Source organism: Dendrobium catenatum, unplaced genomic scaffold (assembly GCF_001605985.2).
Source record: "Dendrobium catenatum unplaced genomic scaffold, ASM160598v2 fragScaff_scaffold_1573, whole genome shotgun sequence".
NCBI lineage: Eukaryota > Viridiplantae > Streptophyta > Magnoliopsida > Asparagales > Orchidaceae > Dendrobium > Dendrobium catenatum.
The window spans coordinates 468269-487917 of record NW_021320035.1 but is presented as its reverse complement, the minus strand read 5'-3'; the positions used below and the strand labels follow the sequence as shown (position 1 = coordinate 487917).

The 19649-nt window shown below is 38.8% G+C and overlaps 2 protein-coding genes across 8 annotated transcripts; one reads left to right on the top strand and one right to left on the bottom strand.

The window, feature by feature from the left end:
* The first annotated feature begins 6696 nt into the window (after nt 1–6696).
* On the top strand, nt 6697–11080 carry LOC110103191 (probable polyamine transporter At3g13620). Its single transcript, XM_020831793.2, has 2 exons — nt 6697–7773; nt 10099–11080. The coding sequence occupies exons 1-2, from the start codon at nt 6882–6884 to the stop codon at nt 10677–10679; spliced, it is 1473 nt and encodes a 490-aa protein (XP_020687452.1). The 5' UTR covers nt 6697–6881; the 3' UTR covers nt 10680–11080.
* Nucleotides 11081–15352: 4272 nt separating this feature from the next.
* On the bottom strand, nt 15353–19382 carry LOC110103160 (glucan endo-1,3-beta-glucosidase 1). Of its 7 annotated transcripts, none has more exons than XM_028700671.1 (6): nt 19324–19382; nt 19168–19242; nt 18011–18157; nt 16975–17298; nt 15710–15737; nt 15353–15622 (listed from the first exon to the last, which is right to left on the bottom strand). In XM_028700671.1, exons 3-6 carry the CDS (start codon nt 18075–18077, stop codon nt 15427–15429), a joined length of 615 nt encoding a protein of 204 aa, XP_028556504.1. In that variant the 5' UTR covers nt 18078–18157; nt 19168–19242; nt 19324–19382; the 3' UTR covers nt 15353–15426. The 7 variants fall into 7 exon arrangements, with proteins under 7 accessions (XP_028556504.1, XP_028556501.1, XP_028556502.1 ...); XM_028700668.1 differs by lacking the exon at nt 19324–19382 and adding an exon at nt 18969–19062 and having other exon boundaries at nt 19168–19317; XM_028700669.1 differs by lacking the exon at nt 19324–19382 and adding an exon at nt 18973–19062 and having other exon boundaries at nt 19168–19317.
* Between the last annotated feature and the right edge of the window lie 267 nt (nt 19383–19649).

The window sequence follows — 19649 nt, the reverse complement described above, 5'->3', positions numbered from 1 at the left end:
AACAAATAAAAAACTAAGATGAATGCATGATAAAAATTGATACAAATTAAAAACCTATTGAATTTTTCATATAGCGGTTCTCTGACTATTATCACGTAATTATGGCTCTCAAGTAGGAGCGTATCCACTGTAAGCCCGAGGGGTGGGGCAATTACCCCCTGAAAAAAATAAAAAATAAAAAAAAATCTTTATTATAAAATCCTTTATGCAATTTGTACCCCTCAATGTATTTTTTAGTCTTTATTACAAGAAGTTTTAGGCAATTGCCTCTCTCTCTCTCTCTCTCTTCCCCCCCCCCCTTCCCCCAAAAAAAAAAAAAAAATTTAAAATACTATGGTCTTTAGGCAATTGTCCAAACATAATTAAACACATTGTGTAGAGATGTTATTGTTAGGGAACGATCAACCAAATATAAAGAGAATCCAAAAATATCCTTACAACTAAAATTTATTTAGGGGCCACTGCCCCCGAAAACCCCGCAGGGGCTTTGCCCCTTTGAACCCCTGACATATCTGTGAAATGTACAAAAATCAAAGATATGAATAGGGGTCGAGAGACTGCGCCCTCAGAACAAAATTTGGTTGTAAGGATATTTATGAAAAAACTGCACTTTTACTTATAAGTTTGCCCCCCCTTGAAAATTAAGGCTGGTTCCGCCAGTGCTCTGCGTCCATTGTTGTCTAACTACTGTTCTCCAACCACCGTTGTTTGATCATAATTCTCTGGCCTCCATTGCCTAACTATGATCCTCTAACTGACGAAGTTGGATTATAGTCCTTCAACCTACGATCCTCTAACTATTATCATGTGGCTACATTAACCCCCGCTGACTCATTATTTACATCAATGCTTGATATCACTTACAAGATCGATGCATGCTATCAAAATTAACTCGAACTCCCAATGCCAACACTGAGAATTTATACAAGATTTCTTAGTCTCTAGTCTCCCCTCCTTAAAGGACTATGACTAGATAAACAATAAATGATATCTTCAAGATAACTCCAATGCCATAAGGTTTTTTTCAACTTCCACTTGGAATTAATTCTATACAGCTTATGTCTATATTGAATCAACGCCTTTCCTAATTACGAGAATGAGCATTATTTATAATTGATAACAAACACTAATAGAATTATTTCAATTGAGCTAATCCCTGCAATTTTTTCATTCTACGGGTTTTCTATATAAAAAACTCTGATGTCTCTTGTAATTCCATTCTTATTGTTTGTTGATTCTTTCTACAATACTAATACATTAAGGTTTTGTTTGGGGCAGCTTTTTGTTGCTTTCTAAAACTGCTTTCTAATACAAAATTTTCTAATTTAAGAAGCAGTACGAAAGCTGGCCCAAATGAAGCATAAATTCTCTCTCTATTGCCGAGAATGTTGTAACATGAAACAATTGTCAATGTCATAAATTATGATGAATAATGATTATCAAACTTTAAAAACAATCAAAACATCGAAAATGATAAAATATGATGAAGATTTAATAATTTGGAAGCTACATTACCTGCACTTCTCTTGCATGAAGATCTAATGAAACATGTTTTTATTTGTTCAAGTAGAAGATAAATGGTGGCCTACAACAAACATCCAAGAATGGTTTCTCCACAAAATTCTGCCTTTTTGATTCTTCAAATATTCACAAACATGGAAGTCATAACCAGCGATTCTATCATATATCTTCAATGGGTTTTCACATAAAGCTAGCATGGAGATTTGTGCTTGCTTAACTCGAATTTTAATAATGTATTAAATATTCACATTATTTTTTATGTCATTTCTTTACATAATATTAGCAATTTTTTTATCATTTATTTATCAAATATTCACATTAAAATAATAATGCAATTACAATAAATAATCAAATATTTTAAGAAACTGAATACATTCCCACCAATAATGTTTAAGATTCCGCACAAATACCATCTTCATAACCATTTTATCATTTGGCAACTGTGAAATTATTCTATGTGGAGATCGGATGCATAACGTTATCTAGAGATCAATTAGAATACGTCACATCAGTGATGCGGAGTTGCGGTACTGAGCTGTGGCCGAACAAAGGAATATTTTGACAAATTTGATAAAGGTCAATGTGCTTTGATCCTAACTAATCATCCATAATTAAAAAAAAAAGACTATTTTTTAATTAACCTTGAACGTCCATGGAAGTCGAGTAGTCGACCTCCCCTCTTTTTTTTTTTGGGAAAATTGGGGCTAAGCCCGTATATTAAAATTGAGAGAAGGTTACAATGTAAAGCTCAAAAATTGTAAAACCCAAAAATTACAAGCAATCCACAGATAAAAAACAAAACCCCACCCACAAATACTAAGCAAAAAGATGGATAACCAAATGGGCTCAGACATAAGGGAACCGGAACAAAACAGTTGGAATCAGCATGAAGGCAGCGAAATCAGAACCCCCAAAAACATATCTGAAGGGACCAGCCCCGGTTGCCAGAGAACCCAGAGCTGACGGAGGGCAGGTTGCACGAAGTGCCATTCGCAATGCCAAAGAAGGGACAAAAAGGCTCCGGCCATCCAGGGGCAAAGGGGGCATGAACCGGACCCGATCATCATTGCCCAGGAAATCCATCAGTAATAGAGTGGTGCTGCAGCAGGAAGCAATGTGGAAATTTGATATTCAGTCTTTCAAAAGATTTCCAACACTTCGTCTTAGCCTTGATAGCTTGTGAAATCTTAAAACAAATGTAGTTCATGTCCTCAGAAGTCCCCTCAAAACATCTAACATTTCTTTCTCTCCAAAGAAAATAAACAGAGCAACAAATAACCAAGAAACAGAAATTCTTATCTTGCCTATCTAAGTGTTGCATATCATCAAAAAATTCAAAACTTTGAAGTAATGAAGGCCTAAAAAGGAAACAGCCGAGAGAGGGGAGAAGAGCAGAAATAACCCCAAAAGAAAATTCACAAGTAAAAAACATGTGCAATATGGATTCGTCTTCCTTGCCACAGAGATGGCATGTACTACCGGTAATAATGTTACGACTTCTCAGAATGTCAGCAGTTTTTAAACCATCACAAACCGCAAGCCAGCCATACGAAGAGTATCTCAAAGCAAACCTCTTATGCCAAATGAAAGAGGCCCAGCTAACCTTTTCAAACTCCACAAAAAATAACTTCCTGAAGGTTTTGAAGGAAGGTTTACCACTACCGACCCATTCCACACAGCCATTACTTTGCTGAAGAATAGGAATGGAATTAATGTAATGAGAAATACCCGAAAGCATTGAACCAGAAAGCTGCCAATATCCCTCATACACAAAATTCTGAACAGCAATGAACTTAGAATTAGAAATATGTAAAAGCTCAGACACGGTAGAACCATTAATCCAGGGGTCCCAAATAGCATCCAGAGAACAGTTTTCCCTAGTGACAACAAATTTTAAGAATGGTTTTAGTTTGGTAGCAGTAGAACATGTAAAACTCCAATACTTAGAAGCTTTAGGAGAGGGTGGCTTAAATGGGGATAAATACTTCTGTCTAAGCCAATCCACAGTAAGAGAATTTTGAGAGAAAAATCTCCAGATGAAAGAGCAACTAAAACCAAAAGAAAGTGATTGAATGCTCGGTATCCCAAGCCCCCCAAGCTCAGTAGGGAGACAAGTTTTCTTCCAGGAAATTAAATGTAGTTTCTTTTCAATGGAGGAACCATGGAAAAGAAACCTAGAACAAAGTCTGTCAATAATTTTACAGCAACTCTTAGATAAAATAGCTCCTCTAATCCAATAGGCGATAATGTTAGCGATGGTGAACTTCAAATATTGAATTCTACCTGCAAAAGACAAGAATTTAACTTTCCAACCAGCAAGTAGAGTAGAAAGTTTACTCAGGAGTGGTTGGAAGTGAGTAGCAGTAAGATTTTTGATAGAAATAGGGAGCCCCAAATAACTGAAGGATTGGTCAGCTAAGGAGAACCCAAGCAGAGTAGAAATATCCATGGCATTAATGGTATTAGTGGAGAAGAGGACCGAACTTTTTGAGTCATTGATGCAGAGACCCGAAGAAGCAGCAAAACTATTAAGAGCATCTTTAAGTGTCTTGGCATTAAGTAATGAGGCCTCTCCAAACACCAGCACATCATCTGCATAGAGCAGATGATTAAAGTCCATATTGCCACAAGAAATACCTTTGAATTCTCCCTCGTCCAACATGCAAGAGAAAGCATCCATCACCACAGTGAAAAGAAGAGGAGAAAGCGAACACCCTTGACGAAGACCAGAAGAGGATTTAAAGAAACCCTCCAAAGACCCATTGATATTAACAGAAAAGGGAGTATCCAAAATACAACCTTTGATCCAATTGATAAATTGCTCAGGAAACCCCTTCAAAAAAAGCCTTTGAATAAGAAAATCCCTGGAAACCGTGTCAAAGGCTTTCTTAATGTCTAATTTAGCACAAAAAATTTTTTTGGCTTTAACAGCATTAAAGGTCCTCAAAATATCCGCCGCCAGCACAATATTATCAGAAGCAATTCTATTGGAAATGAAGCCAGACTGACTCTTATGAATAATGAAGGGAAACACTTCTTTGAGCCTATTAGCCAAAATCTTTGCAATGATTTTATAAAGAACATTGCAAAGAGAAATAGGACGGTAATCAGAAATATTTGAGGCATGAGAATGCTTGGGAATCAACGCAATAGCCGTGGCTTTAGCAGCAGGAGGAAGGGTACCCATAGAAAAAAAATGCTTAACAGCATTGCAAACATACAACCCAATAACCTCCCAGGACTTCTTGTAGAAAGAGAAGGTGAATCCATCAGGTCCAGGCGAGGAAGCATTAGGCCCAGAAAAAACAACAGTTTTGATCTCCTCATTGGTGACCGAAGCAATGAGAGGTAAGATCAAATGAGGAGGGATAGTAGCACCTGCAGGTAAATTAGAGAGATACGGGCAACAAGGTGTAGGGGTATTATATAAATTCTTAAAGTAAGAAATCGCAGCAATTGCAATTTCCTTGTGAGTAGAGAAAGTGCCATCAGTAGTAGTGAGCTCAGAAATCCTGTTATGATTTCCTCTAGACTTAATGCGAGCATACAAAAACCCCAGATCATCTTCCCCATTAGAAAGCCATCTGGCTTTGGCCCTCTGAATAATCCAAGAAGACCAGGCAGAATTCAAATTGTGAAGTTCCCCGTTAATATCTTTAAGTTGAGCATTTAAAAAAGGATCAAGGGGATTAGCGTTGATATGGCTTAACAGATGGGATTGCCTTTGTTCCACAGCAGAAATTTTACATTTAATAAAAGAGGAATCAGCCCACTCTTTTTTCTTTAAGGAAGATTTCAAAAGTCTCAATTTCCCATACAGGTTACAAATAGGGCTACCACCAAAGTGCACAGAAAAAGCAGCAATAAGCTCCGACCAATACCCCTCCATATTAGTCCAATAATCCTTAAATTGAAACCTTCCAGAAATGGAATAAGCAGAGCCAGAATTAAGTAAAATAGGGGAGTGATCCGAGGTACCAGGGGGCTCAACCTTGTAAAAGGATTTAGGATAAAGATCAAGCCACTGTTGATTTACCATCATCCTATCTAATTTAACATGAACAGGATCACTTGCTCTTTGGTTAAACCATGTGTAGTGAAGTCCAGTAGAGGCCAGGTCAAAAGTACCCGAGGAAGAGTACCAGTTGTTAAGTTCCCCGAGTTGACTAAAATGAGGAGGGGCACCCCCCATCTTATCATTAGCATCTTTGAAACAATTGAAGTCCCCCATAATGATCCAAGGGGAGTTAATATTGGCGGCAATGGACTCCAAATCAGACCAAAGAGATTTCCTTTCTTCCAGGGAATTAGCCGCATAAACCACAGAGATCCAAAATTTCTCAGAATCACCAGTTTGAATAACACCATGAATTAATTGAGACGAGCGAAAAGAGGGAGTAAAGGTGATTACATCAGAATTCCACTTTAACCAAATTCGACCCGGATTTGAAAAATTAAAGTTGTCATAACTTTCCTCATTAGAAAAAACCATATGAGTATGAAAAAACCACTGATCATTCAGATGGGTAGACGAAATCTTCGCTTCCAGGATACAGAGGAAGTCGATATGATGAGCAGCAATAAGACGTTTACAGGTTAGAACTCTATCCGAGCTAGTAAAACCCCGGACGTTCCAACAACAGATCTTAGGTAAGGTCATTTTGACTTGGAGGATTGCGGTTTTTTAGAGTTTTTGGCTCTAGTAGATTTAGAGGAATTGGCTTTATGGTTGATGGACTTGACAGAAGGTTCCTTCAATTTAGACCCAACAGTATTAGAGGAGGATTTGGGGGAATCTTGCAAATCACCATCAGGAGGCTCTGGTGGCTCAAGAATAGCGAACTTGTTGGGTGAAAGGGTGGTATGGGGCTGATGAAGATTCCAAGTGGTGGGGGTGATAACAGACTCAAAATTCTGTGGAACAGGCACCACAGCCGAATTTTGAGAAGCGGCAGTCGGAGGTAGATCTGAGGAAGGAGAGGGCTCAGAAAGGGGAGGGAGGGGGGGCTCAGAAGAGGAGACGTCTTCCGTAGGTGAGTTGAGGTTCGGGATATGAGATAGAGCTATAGGAGGAGCGACAGAGGGTTGTGAAGTGAAAGTAGTGGTCGGTAACGGGTTGTGAGCTCCCCTCTTTCATGATCTCTTTTCTCCAATATATTACTAATTCGACAACACCGATGGCTTTCTCCATGAGATCCTAGCGGCCCTCATCGCTGTTTAATTTTCTATGTTTTAAAATTGAGCGATTGATGCCGCACGCTCGAAATCGGCAGCAGGGGCCCTCCATCTTCCATCCCTTCCGCGAAAGCTGCCATCTTTGACCTGAAATCCCAGTCCCAAAAAAATTGCAGCTTTGGCCAATGACTCCGGAGATCCAAGTTCAGTCCTCCCCAATCTCCACCCGTTCCGCTGCCACCATGCCGGAAACCCTCCACGAAACATCCCTCCCAAAACAGAGCACCAATATCAAGAAGCACCAAAAAGCTTCGAACAAACTCGGTCTTCTCCCCCTCGTCTTCCTCATCTACTTTGAAGTTTCTGGTGGCCCTTTTGGCTCAGAACAAACAGTCCAGGCCGGCGGCCCCCTCCTCGCCATCCTAGGCTTCGTTCTCTTCCCCTTCGTTTGGAGCATTCCGGAAGCCCTAATCACCGCAGAACTCGCCACCGCCCTCCCCGGGAACGGCGGCTTCGTCCTCTGGGCCGATCGAGCCTTTGGCTCTTTCTCCGGCTCTCTTATGGGCTCATGGAAATTCCTCTCCGGCGCCATCAACTCCGCAGCCTACCCCGCTCTCTGCGCCGACTACGTCGCCCGTGCTATCCCTTCTATCTCGTCCGGCGCGCCTCGCGTTGCCACGGTTACGGCCACAACCGTTCTCCTCTCATTTCTTAATTATACGGGACTATCTGTTGTTGGGTATACAGCCATGGCGCTTTGTGCTGCTTCGCTTTTCCCCTTTTTCGTGCTGGCGGCGACGGCGTTGCCAAAGCTTAGACTGCGGCGATGGGGCAAAATTGCAAAAGATAGGGATTGGAGGCTATTTTTTAACACGCTCTTTTGGAATCTGAATTTTTGGGATAATGCGAGCACGCTGGCTGGTGAGATTGATAACCCGCAGAGGACTTTTCCGAGGGCGCTTTTGGCTGCTGGGTTGCTCACTTCAGTGGCTTATCTGATGCCGCTGCTCGCCGGAACTGGGGCGCTTGATGTGCCATACTCGGAATGGGACAGTGGTTTCTACGCCGACGTTGCAGGTATGTTCAGTTGCCCTGGTTGGCGTAACTCCGGCGAGGTGAGGTGGCAGTCGTTGACTTGTCATCGGGCCACCAATGACTTCGTTGTTTCATTGATAAGTTCTTTGATCCTATATGTGATCGTGGCTCGTTTTAGGCTGCGGTAGAGTTTCAGGAAAATTGTTTATTTGGTGATATTTGTTGCTTTTGGACTATACTAAATGGACAGCTTGATTTGATTGAAACTAGACATACGTTTAGGATTCTTTCCCGTCAGTTTAGCCAATGTAGCTTTTTTAAGAGTTTTTGGAGCAGTGCTCTTTTAGACTTTTACTCACCCAAAATTTTAGAGTAAGACAAAGATCAATTATTTATTTCTTTATTAGTAAATATTTAACTTTTATAAGGCACTTTTCCTATGGTTGAGTAGTAGTCAACTGAAAAAGATAGATTTAGTAATATTAGTTTGTAAGCATTAGAATAGGAGAAATTATTAGGTTCGGATACCGTACAAACAGAATCATCTGGATTTCTCTTTGTAGTAATTGCGCTTTTACTGTAGACAGAGAAAAATCCGGATGATAATCTTTATCCGGTGTCCGAACCTAATAATTTGCCCTAGAATAGGGATGTGACTGAGATAAGGTAACATAATTGACTTGCAAATTAGGGGCTGTTTAGTAGCACCAATGATTTTATTTTAGTAGGATTTCGTAAATCCTCTAAATCCGGGGTTAAATCCTTAAATCATGATAAATCCTGTTAAATTATGTGTGACTGTTTGGCTATAGATAGTTAAATCATGAAACGAGCGGACTCTTCTTTCCTCTCGCGCCAACATTCCGTTAAATCCGCCGAATCAGAGGATTTCAGAAATCTGGGATTTATCGCGAAAAGAGGATTTTTTCGTCTACGGCAGCTTTCATTTACCGTGAGATTTGGTTTTGTGCTGTTTGGCTGGATTTCGCTCAAATCCGCCTCAAATCTGGCCTAAATCCTGCTAGCAAACAACCCCTTAAAGTTAATAGATTAGTATGCAGTTGGAAAGAAATGGAGGAGGATTTATAAAGCGATCTCCTTTAGTTTAGGTGAGGATAGTGATGATGCTAGCCATATATTGATTATAATTGGATTGATGTTAATTGGATAATGAAAGAACTTAATTGGAATAAGGGTACTGATGATGATCTATGTTGCACGGATACGCCTATTTATGAGGCATGCTGTATCGGATACGGATACGCCTCCGATACGGCACGGATACGTGTCGGATACGGCTTTGCCGTGTCCAATTAAAATAGTATTTAAATTTAATCGGACACGCGTATCCGATACACGTGTCCTATTTAAAAAAAATACTCGGTACCGCTTGGTATTGCTCGGTACCGTTTGGTTCTCGGTACTGCTCGGTACCGTTCGGTACTCGGTACTGCTCGGTACCGCTCAGTACTCGATACCGCTCGGTACTCGGTACTTCTCAGTACTGCTCGGTATCGGAACTCGGTACTGCTTGGTACTGCTCAGTACAGAGGGGTACTGAATGGTACCAAGCAGTACCAAGAAGGTAGAGAAAACTTTAAAGCAACTCTTATAATAAAATTTTATTCTGGGGACCCCGCGACTTGACCGGGTAGGTCGAACCCCGCCAGGGGCTAGCGCCCCCTTGGACCCTCGGCATAGGCGCAACATATCTACACTTTTAATTAAAAATTTTCATGTTTCAAATTCATGTTGATTAATTGTGTCGATCCTTCGTAGGATAATGAATAGTTAAAATTTCATGTGCCGGACAATTTATCTTCTTTTTTTTAATTGTTGTGCTAGACATTTAAATATTTAATGCTTACTTTTGTTTCATTTTTTTTTTGTCATTTCAAATATTACACTTTGATTAATTTCTTAAATTTTATGTATTATTTATATATTATAATGCCGTAGCCGCGCCATATCCGTATCCTGTATTTTTAAGAATTGGCGTGTCCCGTATCCATATAGTGTCGTATCCGTATTGCCGTATCCGTATCGGTGCAACATAGATGATGATACAAGGGAAACTAAGGGCTTGAAAGAACTATTATTTTGCATTGTCTTTTGTTGGGGTGATTGTAATAATGATGATATGATGATGATGATGATGATATATTGATAATAATTTTTTCATGAGATAACTTCTACCATCTATTGCTTTTGCCTTCTCACCTAGTCAAGGCAGCCAAAACATTTATTTAAGAATATGTCAAGTTGCTTCAAAGAAACAAATTTAGTGATTGACCACCCAAATCTTTTTTTACAATTTCTGAAGCTTCTATCTTCGGTTCTTAATATCCAATCACTATTTCCATGCAGGTATGATTACTGGACACTGGCTCAAATACTGGGTAGAGGTTGGTGCAGTGTTATCAGCCATTGGTTTATATGAGGCTCAGCTCAGTAGCTCTGCGTTCCAGCTCCTTGGTATGGCTGACCTTGGCTTCCTCCCAAAATTTTTCTCCCTTCGGTCGAAATGGTTCAGTACTCCCTGGGTTGGCATTCTTACTTCAAGCTTCATCTCCCTTGGCATCTCCTTCCTTTCCTTGGAAGACATCATCTCCTCTGCTAACTTCCTCTACAGCCTTGGCATGCTTCTTGAGATTGCCTCATTCCTTTGGCTGAGAAGGAAGGAGCCCAGACTAAAGAGGCCATTTCATGTGCCATTGCGAATGCCAGGGCTCATTTTCATGTGCTTGGTTCCCTCAGGATTCCTCATTTATGTGATGGCACTTGCAAGCTGGAAGGTGTTTGTGATCAGTGGTGGCTTGACGTTGTTTGGTTCTGCGTTGTACTTCTTCATGGAACTTTGCAAGTCCAGGGGATTTTTGAAGTTTTCCACCCAAGGGGAGAAGGTTGGTGAAGTGGAAGAGGAAGAAGGGAAGTCGAATGAGGCATGAAAGTACTTCAGAAGGAAAAGATTTCCCTCTTTGTATGTCTGAAGAAGCATTGATTGATCAATTTGATTCCTACTGCTTGTACTTTTAATTGAAGAATAAAGCAATCTGATTCAGCTTTTGCTAAAGTGGAGATGATTTTATTACTACCGCTTGCACAGGTAAAAAAAGAATCTAGTGGCTTTGGTATTCCAAACTATTGTTTGTTTTTAATTATTTAAAAAATTGAATAATGATATACTATAATCTTAAGATGCATAGTTGATCTATTACTATTTGGGAAATAATATATTAGCCAAAATGTAAGATTTGGTGTTTGCTGGCTATTCAATATGTTGATTATCACATGTAATTAGTTTGTATCTTTGTTTTTAATTATGTGGATAGTTTGTTCCCCGTTTCAACTGTTATTTTTATATATTTCACTTTTTTGCAAACTTTTTGAACATGGCCTATTTGGTTCTAGCACAACTGTCTTGATAATTATTAGGCCGGCCCCTCCTGGGCTGGTTGAACCGGTCCCTAGTGGACCGGTTTTTACCTATAGCAGGCAGCCCAAGGTGGGCGGAATCAAGGAAGAAGAGAGAGGGAGGGGATGGATGCTCCTAGAGGGCCCACATGCTAATTAAATTTGCTTGAAGGGAATTTTTGAATTAGGGGTCTATTTAGGAAATTTGTAATTGTCCTTTGTCTTTAATTAGTTTCTTTTGGAAAAGGGTTGGGGTTTATGCTTGATTTGGATTTCTCTTGAAGTTCCTTGGTGCCTTGGGCTCTAGACTACCTTGAGATTTCCGTCGGCATCGAACACAAGTCCCCATTCAAGTTCGGGATCCGTCATGCATTCTTGAAGTGGTGGGGGAAGGGTGTCGTCGTCTTCTCTTGACGTCAAGTGTCATGAGCATCCAAAATTCCCAAGGGAGGGAGTATGGAGAGGGGAGGCTTAGGTAGAGAGAGAGGGGGCGGGTGACTTGGGTGAGGGGGATTAGGTTAGGGGGAGATTGAAAGAGATTTACTCAAATCTGAAATTAACTTCGGAATTTGAGTAAATTAGGAGGGAATTAATTTGAAATTGATTTCAAATTTCAAATAGATATGAGGGGAATTAATGGGCATTCAATGGGGCCCATCAAGAGGGGGGTCGGCGGGTACTAGAGAGAGAGGAGGGAGTTATTTTAAAAACCTGAAATTAATTTCAGATTTTGAGAGAAATAGGGGGGAAAATTCATTTGAAATTGATTTCCAATTAACGTGTCATCAATGCATTAATTGGTGGCATGAATGGGGCTCCATCCATGGTGAGGCCGGCGGCTTCTAGAGGGGGGGAATTGGTGTGGGAGCAATTGATTAGTTTCCAAATCGGCACATAAGGTTTAGGAAAGATTATGATGAAATCCGTTTGAATTTTAATTTCATCATGATGTGGATTTAAATACTTTCTAAATTAGGAATTTCCAAAATTGGAAAGTTTTGAAATTCAAATTTTGAATTTTCAAAATTTGAACAAGTGGGGGATGGGGGAGGAGGCCGGCGGTTGAGTGGCTTGGTGACGGGTAGTGGAGGTGGGGTGGCCGGCGGTCAAGAGGGGGGCTAGGGCCGGTGGGTTGGGGGTCCAGCCGGTCCAGGCGGGATCGGTTCACGGGCAAAATCGCAAAACAGGCGGAGATTTCGCCAGAACGAGCGGCCCGACCGCTCATATAGAGCGTTTTAGGAAGGATTTTTGGGGGGTTTCAGAGAGAAATTTGAATGTAGGGACTGTTTAGGGAATTCCTTTTGATTTGTATGCATTAAATAGATGTTTTTCCTAGGGTTTGAGCATCTTGAATTTGACTGAAATTTGAGATCTCTTGGATTTAGGTTTTCTTTGGGCTCTAGCAGCGTCTAGAGATTTGGGAGAGATCGATCCTCCTCTCGAATTGAGGATCAATTGTATCTTTGCTGTTTTATTCATCTACTAGTGAAATACAAGAGTTTTTCTTCGTTTTTTCTCAGATTTCTCGTGTAAAACTCCTGTTTTTCTCTGTTTTTGGGCTGTTTCCTACTGTGGACAGCAATAAATCTGCTGCAGTTTACTGATTTTGGCTAGGAACACTTGTGAATCCAAGTGTTTCCTATCATAGAGGCAGTGCGGGCATCTCATTTTAAACGGGTTGGCGGGTTGACCCGGCAACCCGTCAGGTCAACCCGAACCCGGCCCGTTTTTCAAACGGGTCGAATTCTGGAACACAAACCCGACCTGTTTTGAAATCGGGTCGGGTTTTGATGTAGTGCAAAATATTGACACTCCTATTCACAGGATTGCTGGTATTCCAGCAACCTGTAGTGAATTCAATGGAAAGACAAGCTGGATTATTGTTGGACACGGAGTAAACTAATAAAAAATATGAAAAAATAAAGACAATAGAGAACCTAATAAAAGATTCCATCAACCAAATGTGTCCTCCTCGTGAACCTTTTTAGAAATTTTAGAGCTTTGATCTGTTGCATTGGTAAACTAGCTGGATGGATCTTCACAACTTCTCACTTTACATGAAACAGTAATTCTTGGCCTCACTCATAAAACCGTGGCTACAACACCAACTACAATGTTCCTGATTGAATTCAGCCTTGCTACTGCTGTAAAGCCTGTGAAACTCTTGGGCAGGCCCCCATAGCGATTACCTGCATGGTTGCTGGCTAGTTTGAATTCAGCCTTGCTGCTGCCGTCAGAAGACTTCTTGTCACTGCCCCACCTTTGATAGCTGCAGAAGATGATTTCCAGAGTGTCAACGCGGACTGGGGCGGAGTCTTAAACTCACTCGTGATGTCATGATTGTTCGACAAGTTTTACACTGATTGTCGACTACTTAACACGACCCTCCACTTTTCTTATACAGACTTTGAGATTTGACAAAGATAGGTTTGCTAAGGTTAATGAGTGCCCATAAAGTTTAATAATATAATTTTTTAGTTTTTCATAGGATTTTTTTTTTTAACTTAAGTCTTTTATATGAGATAATTATAAAATGATATATATTCATATTGGCGTGTCACCAAAAAATTCTTTAGATCAAGCATGAATCACTATTCTCACACATCTCAAAACACCTAGAATCAAAAGTTTTCAAAATCAAATTTGGGATTATTAAAGCATTATTTTTAGCAAATTCATAGTCATAATGAACATTTTAATAAGATGAATCTAATGATATAAAAAATTTCTTGATCTAAGTCTATATGAGCTTGAATAAGGCACTGCACCATGATATCATTTGAGAGATCAAATGTTCTTAGAAACTTCTGTGCTTATATTCAAAATAAGCATCTCAATGAGATAAATTTGATGAGTCCATGATCGCTCAATTTAGTTATCATTAAAGCATTATGATGCTTAAAGGATATTGTATTATCAAATTGATCAATTGTATTATCAAATTGATCAAGATTGTTCGTCTAATGGATCTCTCATCATAAATCTATAATAGATCATGCGCTCATTTGTAGAGGTTGGGATGAGGCTACAAGAAGTATTCTAGAAGAGGGAGTTTAGAGCTCTGCCTGCAAGCACCTAATATTTGTTGTCACCAATAAAGTTTATGCCTTCTATCAATAGTAATGCTTGTGCTTGCTAAAGAAACTAACGTCGATGACCTCCATTGTCATTTAAAGTTGATGCCCTCAATCACTATTACAGCCCATGCCTATCATCTACATCAAGGTTGATGTCAATCGCCATCAATTTGGTCGATGCACGCAATCGATGTTAATATCGATGTCCTATCCCCACAGAAATAAACACTCATTATCTCCACCAAGATCAATGCTTTCCATCACTCGTCATTGCCAACAACTCATACCCCTATCATTGACATCAACACTAACACCGCCGTATCTAACAAGCCTGATACTTGCCTTCTTTGTCACTAATTTTCCCTTTTATAAGGTGAATGACCAAGCATACATTCTACAATCACTTGATGGCATTTCCAACATTTTAAGGTCCATTTTACTTTCACCATAAAGCCATTATTTTTTCAATTCATATCTATTACATTGTATCAAAATCTTCTCAGAATCATTTCAATAAGCCAATGATTTTTTTTTTGTTCCTAAATTTTTCTCATCAAAACCTCAATATCTCTTACTAGCTGCTTTTAAATTATATGTGCATGATTTTCGTACAATATATTCTAGTACATCATGCATGGCTCATAAGACCAACAATTGCATTGTGAAGAAAACCCTTTCATGATTGAAAGAAAGGTGAAAATATCAATCTGATATTATTTTTTAAGAAATTGCTTGATCTAGTGATTGAACTGTCGAACCAGATATAATTTTTAAGAACCAGATAATTAATAAAAATAAAAAAAATGAATCAACAAAACCATGCAACCTTAGCCATCTATGGCTCTGTATAACTACTTGTTTCGTTTATATTGCTACAACTTGTTCTACGCCTTCACTATTCAGTACATCTCGTTTAGTCTAGAATCTTAAATATGATTATCAGATTTCATGAGTAAAGAATGAAAGACCAGTGGTGAGGATAAACCAGGTTGAGATCTTGCAGAACTGAAACACCATTAGCAGACAAGTTTTCCTAAAAAATATGATCATTTTCATCCTTTTTTGACGTCCAGTGACCCAATTGTAGTGAAGAAGAAGAGAGGTAACACTCACAAGCGAATTAAAAAAAAAAAAAAGGGTTGAGATCAAGCATGGGGGACATAATTAGACACTTTTCTGTTTCTATCTGTCTTGTGTATGTTATCTACAGTATAACTAAAGAAAAAAGGGCCAGTAGTGAAAGATAAAGCAGCTTCAGAGTTTGCAGCTCTGAAACACCATTGTCGCCGGTCGGTTGGAAGGTGCCAGGAGGCACGAAGCTGGAGCCACCGGGAGGCGGGAAGCTCGAGCCAGGACTTCCTGAACCACCAGTGGAGTTAGATCCTCCGCCACTCCCAGAGCTATGAACAGAAAAGATATAACATCAATAAGAGATCAAGTAATGTGCATGAAAGAGAGCAGTATGGTATGGTTCTCTTATTGCTCACCTTCCTGGGAATATGCAAGAGCCGCTGCCTGCAGGGAAAACCAAGAAAGAAGAAAAAATGTTTATATCATAATTTGTCTTTCTTAGTGGATTTGGTACAGGAATGAAATCCACCAACCATTCCACATTAATAACAAGGTTGTTAAAAAAACAAATATCTATGCAAACATAAATAGAAGTGTCAAAATGTCGCCTGATAAAAAATTTGCATTAACATTCAATACCATGAGAAATGACAAAACAATCAGAACTGAAATTGTAATCATAAAATCTAGATTGCATGAGTTTTGATTAATTCACTCATTCAAGCAGATCAATACCTAAAATAATAGAATAAAAACAAGAAAAATAAGAGATCCCCAAATAAAGCATTCAAACCTCATGTCGGATACAAAGAGATGGCTTCCCCAATTTGAAAGTTAAATGTAATTAGATCCAAGTAGAAATTCTTTTAATTAAATTTAAGACTTCAAATTATAACTCTTGTTCATGTATATATAGTTCCAGAGGTATATATTCAAAGTTAGCAAAATAGATGTAGATTATATTTTCTATCTAAGACATCCTCAAAAGAATATTCACAGTTACAATCACTTTAATAAAATCAGATTTGACTATGCTTCATTCTTTTGTTGGTATGGGCTTGTTCGTATAGACTTCATTAGGGACAACTTTAGACCATTGCTTTTTCTCAGCTTTCAAGATATTTTTATATTAAAAAGCAGCTTTACAAAGTAATACAAAAGCTGTCCCAAACATAGTCATTGTTTTTAGATAAGATGCTAAAAAATTTTCTTTATAAATAGTAACCAATGGTACAGTAGTCTTAATAGAAGAGACCGTTGTAATATTCCTCAATATGCAAACAACTATCTTGCAAATAAGGAACCATAGATCAACAACAAATGCTAATATGCTTGAACAAGAAATTTCACATTTTGTTTTGTCTTAAATGCAAATGACTGCAGCAAAAGATAGAATAGCATCACTCTAAAAGAAGAAAAATTATTACGTGTAGTGTTCGGATACTTTCGGAGGCAAATCCGAATGCGTCACGTCAGCCAAGGCACAATGCATTAGCTGACGTGGCACTTCCGGATTGGCCTCCGGATGCGTTCAGACACCATACAGAATAATCTCCCCTAAAAGAAACTCTTTGAATCAATATTTGTTTCAGTATGTCGGAATCTTGAAAGACCATGATAGAAAAGTATCTAGCATTTATATATATCACGGTTAAAAATACAGTAGCAAGAAAGGACTTACTCGGGTCACTGTTAGTAAGCATAGCTGTATTATTGAAGAAGCAGGTTCCGCCTGTTGCTTGATTTGCTTGGTAATAGGCATCGTAGGCATATGAAGCAATAGCTACAAGATTGTTAGCTATATAACAAGCTTGACCTGGCTGTATAGGACCGCAATTCGCTAAACCAGGTCCGCAAGCCCAGTCAATACCTGCCTTTAGTGCAGTAGGGTCTGCATTCTGTCTTGCCACGCAAAAAGTCCCCAATGAAGCTAAACTTACAGTTGAAATCTCACCAGGGAAGAAAACCTGTAAATTTCCTTTGAGATGTGAAGCATAGGATATGCCTGCAGGAAACAAAGCTAAACTTCAATACAAAAATCAGAAGCCAATGAATGAATTAAGGTTAAGAAGGAGCTGTAGTGCAGAATAAATGGAATATTTTAGGGATTAACGCAAAGCATCCTCATCCGATAATCAAATGACATATAACAAAAAAAATTAAAATCAAAATTTTTGAGGATAGACGTTACAACAACAACAACAACATCAAGCCTTTGTCCTACTAAGTGGGGTCGGCTAAATGAATCCTTTAAGTCGAATTCTTGTTTAAATCTAATAAAGAAAGATCATGTCTAATATTTTCTAACCAAGTCTTTTTAGATCTACCTCTACCTTTCTTAACATAAGTCAAATCTAACACCTCTACTTTTCTAACCGGGTTCATCGGAAAGCCGCCGTTTTATGTGACCAAACCATCTAAGGCGACTCTCTCTAATCTTATCTTCCACTGGAGCAACTCCAACCTTTTCACATATATGCTCATTTCGTATCCTATCTCTAAGGGTAAAGCCACTCATCCACCTGAGCATCCTCATCTCTACAACACTTACCTTAGTATTATGCTTCTCTTTTAATGGCCAATATTAAAAGACTCAATGTCATTGACTCAATAGCTTGATCAAGAACAGACGTTGACAATAGAAAAATGCATCCTATTTCACTACTTATGACTCAATGTCGGTTAAAACAGATGTTACCAGTAGAAATGGAGCATACCTGGCACGTACAATAAAACAATGGCAAAAGCGAGAATATTTGTCTTCAATCTTCCAACAAGAACCATCTTGACCAGCAATGGCTTGGTGCAAGAAGTTGAAATGCCAATAGTTTACAAACTTGGAGAGCTCAACCACCAAAATCAATCTGCAATATGCTAAGCAAAGTTAAAAAGGCACTCATTCAAAAGAGTTTCAATTACACACCTTACTTCTAAAAAAAGAAATAATTTGAGCTAAGCTTAAACAAAAGTTTCTCTGTCAAGAAAACAGCTTAATGCGGCGAAAAACAGCTTCGCCGTCAAAAGCCGACAAGGTGGATTGTGGTGTATGACATCAGGAAAGATCCAATGTGGCTTTAGATCTCAATGCTATGATAAAAATCACAAAAGGATCCTATTTGAAACCAACATTTCGATGCTCATAAGATAAGAGCCACAGTTAACAAGACAACAAAACATAGTCACTAGTTTTATGTTACCACTTTGAAAGATAAAAGAAACCCGTAGGCTCCGTTTGGGACTACTTTTTTGGTGCTTCTTAAAGCTTCTTTAAAATACAAAAATTTTAATTCTTGAACTAAAAAGCTGCTTTAAGACTCAGCAAGAAAGCCGCCCCAAAGGAAGTTTTAATCTAATAAATGAAATTCTTTTACGCGTGCCAATTTCTCCCTCAAGTATCCAGAGACTGCTAGACCATAACGCTAGAGTGATTTGGATTAAGCTAACCTGCTATGTTGCAATCAATGAAAAGTAAGACTCACAGTTTAATCACAGCATCATGGACTATCAAGTTCCTACTTCGTTTATTTTGACAAGGAAAAGAGAAGAAATTCAAGAGCTTCGTGAATCCAAAGTCAGGACAAGCGCTATAAGGCTACCAAAAGTACTAATCATGACTTAAATATTAAGGAAAGACACCCAAAGTTAAATGGAAAGATGAAGCTTTGGCCGGTTTGCCTAACTCCAAACCAAATATCAATCATTAGACCACCAAGACATTCTTCAAATCCTTCTGCAGTCTCCTTCCTGAATAGAAATGAACCAAAAAAAGCTGGGGAAAAAAATCCTCAAATTACAACTGAACGTGGAAATAAACTAATCAAGCACAGAAACCAGAGAGAGTAATATGAAGAAGGGAAGATAACACAGAACTCACGAGGATTCTTTGTGAATGGCCGAAGCGAAGCGTCGAGAGTTGGGATTTCTACGCCCGAAGTAGAGAGAGCAAAAACTGCAGAGCGGGCGTCAACAGAAATCAGGATTTCAGCAGAATTTAGAATCGAATGGCACCCGAGAAATAAAAGAAAAAAACCTTTTTTTTCTTCTTTTTTTTTGAAAGTCGAGAACAATTCCAAACCGGCTTCCATATGCAGTCAGCATTAGTTGATCTAAAATCAAATAAAAAAATAATCATTAATGTGAGTTTGACGACGCAACTTAACAAAAATTTCTCATCTCTTAATTTTATTATAATATTTATACTATTAATTATATATAAATATCTTAGTATTTTAATATGTTAATCTTTTTTTTTTTTTTAAGATTTATTCATTGGAACATTTAAGCAAGCTCAAAAGCCAGTCTACATATATCCTTTATAGGAGAAATTATTATGTGCGGAGACTGGACACATAATGT